This window comes from Oppia nitens, unplaced genomic scaffold, assembly GCF_028296485.1.
Source record: "Oppia nitens isolate AA-2021 unplaced genomic scaffold, nextdenovo-longstitch-racon4-pilon3 scaffold9_pilon_pilon_pilon, whole genome shotgun sequence".
Taxonomy (NCBI): Eukaryota; Metazoa; Arthropoda; class Arachnida; order Sarcoptiformes; family Oppiidae; genus Oppia; species Oppia nitens.
In genome coordinates, this window is record NW_026533253.1 from 683008 (window position 1) to 689239 (window position 6232).

Sequence of the window (6232 nt, forward strand, 5' to 3'; positions counted from 1 at the left end):
ATTTTTAATGATTTTTAATAATGTTTTTATATTATCATTAGATATAAATTAAATAAAGAAAAAACTGATTTCAGAAACAAATTCTAAAATTCAATTGTATTATCAATTTAAATAAAAAATAAATAAATAAAAAACAAATAAAAATATATTTTATTATAAAATGTTATGAAATTTTAGTATTTCTATTGTAAACTGTTTTGTAGAGCAATCCATTGTATATTATAATTAGTATAACAATATTTTTTTAGTAAATTAAATTTTTGCTTATTATTTAAAATAGTAGAAAGTTTTTAAAAAAATGTGTGAATTGTTTAATGTCTTATTTAACGATAAAACCATATATTTCTCTGAAGGCTTAATCATCTAAAAATTATATATATAAATAAAATTTACATTATTATTATTATACACATTTAGCAGGGTTAAGCAAGTAAAGGGCAGTAAATAAGATAAAGTCATTAAAAATTATTTTAAAAAATGTTAAAATTAAAATTAAGCGTAAGATTTGCTAACTAAATCAAAATATAATTTATAACTCACTTGATTTAAATTATTAAATTAAAAAAATGATTACTAATTTTTCAATATTAGTAACAAAGAAATAAATATTATTATTTTGAGAAAATATTCCGGGAATATTGGGGGAAATTATGGGGATATTTTATTTGATCCCCTCTGGAATTTTGTTTGAAAATGCAACAAAAGTTTACACCCAATATCTATGAGATTTGTTTGTTGCTATTTTACCCCATCTAATACCCCTCCCCTTAGAATTGAAAATCTTGCTTAACTCTGATATTTATATATATATACATAACATATTTGGAAAAAATTAGCATTTGAATTGTTTTATAATTTGCATATTATCATAAATTATATACTTTTAGAAAATATTTATAATATAATATTTTTGAGCTATTTTTAAATAGTAAATGTTAATTTTTTTGTTGTTGAATTAAACATTATCATAAATTATTGTATTTGTTGTCAAATGTATAGTATCTGGTAATACAATATATTAATCCATATAAATATCCTATGGTCTAAACATACTATGATATAAATAAATATATTTTGATAAATTGTTTTTGTATGTCTAGAAATTAATTTTTAACAAAAATAAATATATTTTATTCTTTCAAAATTATAAATTGCTTAAAAACATAAAAGCAGATTAACTACAAACAAAAACATTTATATATATATATATATATAGCTTATGAGTATATCTATTATAATATTTTTGTATTATATTTTATAATACATTATAATAAATACATATTAGGAAAAAATTTCAAGGTTTCAGATATCGAGTGAATCTAAAAACCTTAAGCTATTCACAAAAAAAAAAATATTTGAAGTTTTTAAAAAATATTTTTTTATTACTAATATATAAACTAATGACAAACAATAAAATAAATCATAATTAACGTAATCGTCATATTGATAATTAATCATTTCATTTATGAAATAAATTTTATGGTCAAATTAAATATATCAGACAATATTTATAAAAAAATAAGTTTTTTACATATAAAACAAATGCTTTATATATTATATTAAACATTTAAAAAAAATATTATTAGATTTTTAATGATTAGTTTAATATTAAAAAAACACATTATGTTAATTATAGTATTAATTATCAAGGTTTTAACCTTTTTGTTAATTTTTCAATGGGTTTTAACACTCATTATTTTAAGTTAAGTGAGTGAATCATATCGTTCATCATACAGTTATTTTAATATTAGATAATCAACAATATATATATGTATATAAATTAATTTATCAAATAAAAATTATCATTGAATTATAGTGTAAATAAAATTAATTATAATTATTATCAACGTTAAAAATCTAATTTTTTTTAAATATAAAAAGTCATAAAAATATATACCCATATACTATATATATATACAGTATAATCATCAGTGTTTTCAATAATCACTTCAATTATATATTAATACAATAAGTGAAGCAATTGTATTGATTGGCAAATTGAAAATTTGCAAACAATAGATAAGTATATAATAATAATTGTATAAAAATGATAAATAAAATTATTATGTCAAAGGTTATATAAAGTCAAAAAAATAAAATAAAATAAAAACTTTTTCTAAAATATACATTTGTATTAAAAATAATAATTATATAATGCTTTTATTTTGACTGTAATTATCAGTGAAAAAAGCCAATGTTTTTTGTGACCCGAATTCTTGTTTAATTCACTGAAAAAAAAATTTGGGACAAACTTTCACTATATATATGTGTGTTTTGAAGCCATTGGTGGTCTTGAAGTTATATAAAAATCATATTTTTATAATAAAAAAAAATATTAATAAACAATAATAAAACAATTTTATTTAAAACGATAAAAAAGCGCATCTCATTCAATATAATAACACTTATTTGACTACAATTTCTTTTGTTATTATCAATTGTAAACCACTTTAAAAAAAATTTAGATTTTGAAATATTATGATAATAGTCAATATATAGCTAGAAAAAAATATTTTGAAGTTTGTTTACTAAATAAATATTGATTATAATATTATAATAATATAGTAGTGTGTTTGCAAATATTTATATCAACAACCAGAAAAAAAGTTTAAATAACAAACTGTTGATAAATAAATCCTAAAATTTATTACAATTATTGTTATAAAGTTTTTGTTGTAATAATAATAATAATAATATTCATTAAATTTGCCATCAATTCAACAATATTATTAGTACTGTATTAAAAATTTACGGTCAAATTAATGGTTAATTTAACAATCATTGTGTAAATAGCGTATGTGTGACTTATTAAAATTTTTTTACTTATTATTATTTTTTATAAATTATTGATTAAATCTTAACTAATTTTGCATACAATTAGCAATAAAATTAAAAAAGAGAGTTTATATTCAACAATAAAAAAAACATATGATGTTTGCATAGAAATTGTGAACTAAATCTTAGTTTTAACAAGTATTTCGTTTTCCTTTAAAACTTTCAAATATTAGTTTGAAAACATTTTTTTTAATAAAAATAATAATAAACAAACAAACAACTTATTAATCAAAAATAAGTTACAATATTTTTTTATATTATTTGCATAAAATGTTAACAATAATATGTATTCAATTGAAAATTATATACTAATATTAATTCGTTGAATTAAAAGTTATATTTTTTTCTATTGAAAATCTAAATAATTAAAGGTATAACATTTTTTGAAGATAACATTAAATAAATTATAGCTTATTTAAAAAAATAAATAAAATAAAGCAATATAAATGTTATTTTTTATGGCAAAATCAGTACAAATACTTTTGTATAATATATGATATTTATAATTCAAAAAGTTTTATTGACTGATTCATTAGTGATCCAGTTATAAAAATTTTTATGTATGTCTACTACACATAAAAAGTGATTTATTAATAAATATCAAATGTATGGATGAATTTATTATCAGATACTATAAAACATTGATTTATTAAATACATACAAAATAAAATTATTACAATGTTTTTATGTATAAATAAATAGGTCTATTACATTAATATTAAAATAAAACTAATTAATAATATTATAATATTAAATTTATTATTATTATTACATTAAATTATTAATAGTTTTTTTTCAGAGACAACTTTATTTTTAGCTATTATTAACTATAATATATTATAACAATTAAATATAATATGAATAAAAATTTAATTGTAATTTTTAAGCAATTAATGATAAAATATTGCAACTATATAATTATAATTTATGCAATAATTATAATATTTTTTTGCAACAATTTTGTTTTATTGTTTCATTATCATTTATTTATTAGTGTTAAATTCAATAATTATTTAGATAAATTTTTTTATATAATTATTTGAATATTAATAAATGCATTTATTAGTATATTCATGAATATTTAAAAGCCTAATACATAACCTATATATTAGTAGATTATTTGTTAATTAATTAACAAATTACTTTTATTATTTTTAATTTTATTACTAAGTTTCCAAGTGTTAACAAATTATTATTTAGTAATAAATTTTATTTTACTATTATAAAATTTATATTAATCATAGCTAATAATCGATTATTCATTGCCAAGTTTTATCAATTTTATTTAACATACGATATATATTATAATTTATATTATTTATGAACATTAAATTTTTTAAAAACTAAATGATAAATTATTTTAGCATTATGTTTATTCGTAAATTATCAAAATAGACATCAACTATATTTAATTATTCAACTTAACTATTTTTATAATTATAATTAAACGAAAAATATTTTATTTAATAAAAAATATGGTATAATATTAAACAATTAATTAAATATATTTATTTTTATAGATTTTATTATTAACTTTAATTGTTTGCAATTCAAACTTATTAAACAATTATTGAATAATAATAATATTCTTAAACTTAAACACTAATTGCAAAACATATTTATTTTATTTAATAATATATTGATTTTATGTTATTTTAATTTTGCAATTATTAATTTGCAATTTTAATCTCTAAATAAGCAAATAATTATAAATAATTTTTACAATATATCTACAATATATTTAATTGTTATGATTTAACTAATAATTAGTTTTAATAAATTTTAAATTTATAATAAATGCATTCAAATGAATCTTCACTAAAAAAATATCAATGTATTCAATAGTTAGTGCCATCTATTGATACAAATGTGTGATTACATTGAATGCAATACACATTTAGCAAAACAATAATATTTTACAATAATTTGTTTGCCATTTGTTTGTGTCTATCAATAATCCGATTGATTTTGTGACCAACGATGACGACCGCTGCCCGACCGACCTTTGAACCGGCAAAGGGTGGTTCCGGTAGGGGAGAGAAGAGTCTGAGCGCACTCTCCAAACAGTACTCATCCCGTGATTTGCCATCGCATCTGAAGATCAAATATCGGTAATCAATTGATCACTTTTTTTGTGACCACTTCTTCTTTTTTTCAATTATTTATTAATTGTCTTATTATTATTATTATTATATAATTCAGACAATCAGGTCAGGGAACCAATGAAGAGCTCAAAGACAAGGACTTCAGACGAGAACTTGAAGAAAGAGAGCGAAAAGCGTTGAATGAAAAGGACAACAAAAGAGGTCAATCGTCTTCGTCCGCATCTATTAGTGGATCCATTGCCAGCACTTCGTCGGCAGCCATCAGATCGTCCAGTGCTTCCATTTCGTCGGCAACTAAGAAGCCACGACTCGAGGCCATTACAAATGCCAATATAGACGCTGACGAAGTGCTCGACGACTCCGATGACAGCGATTCAGACGAATCGGAAGACGATACTCAGGAATTGTTGGCCGAATTGAATCGAATTAAACGGGAAAGAGCTCAGGAAGAAGCAAAACGTGATTCCGAACGTAAAGTCAATGAAGAACGGATCCGAATGGAGAACATCTTGAGTGGCAATCCATTACTGAATTCAACGAAAACAGAGTTCAAAGTCAAGCGCCGTTGGGATGAGGACGTGGTCTTCAAGAACTGTGCCCGAAGTGAACCCGAAGGCAAAGAGAAGCCATTTATTAACGACACACTCAGGTCTGAGTTTCACAAGAAGTTTATGGAAAAGTATATCCATTAATAATAATACAGTAATAATAATAATCACATTGTATTTCACTTTAGTTTTCAAATACTGTATTTCATAATTATTGTATTTTTGTTATCATTTATCAAAAAAAAAATTTATTTAACATTATTATTATTAATGATATATTATAACTGATTTAAATAAATTTGTAATTAAAAAAAAATAATAAATCAAATTAATATTTTCAAAATCAATTTTATTTATTTTTATAATAATTATCGACTTATCAAACAATTAATGAGCGATTTTTTTATTCACTGAACATAATTACAATTATAGTTTAGTTTTATAAATTGAGGCAATCATTGTTCAGTAGTTTTGTTTTTGTTACTGTTGTCTATAGTTTATTGAGTAAAACTTAGATCAAAAATAAAAATAGTGTTAATTATATATATTTACAATTTGTTTTATTATATATATATACTGTATATTAGTGTTTTAAATAATAATAATAATCATATTAATAGATAATAGTAAATAAAATTGTAATAATTGTAATAATTATGTTACAAATCATATATACTGTATATATAAATAAATGAATAGCTGTCGACCTGTCAAAAGTCAACAATAACAACAAAATTAATAATA

At 19.9% G+C, this 6232-nt stretch overlaps 1 protein-coding gene across 1 annotated transcript; it reads left to right on the forward strand.

Moving 5' to 3' along the window:
- Nucleotides 1–4677: 4677 nt before the first annotated feature.
- LOC128964681 (protein CWC15 homolog) lies at nucleotides 4678–5632 on the forward strand. The gene is made up of 2 exons (XM_054311318.1): nucleotides 4678–4946; nucleotides 5038–5632. Exons 1-2 carry the CDS (start codon nucleotides 4816–4818, stop codon nucleotides 5630–5632), a joined length of 726 nt encoding a protein of 241 aa, XP_054167293.1. The 5' UTR covers nucleotides 4678–4815.
- The last annotated feature ends 600 nt before the right edge of the window (nucleotides 5633–6232 follow it).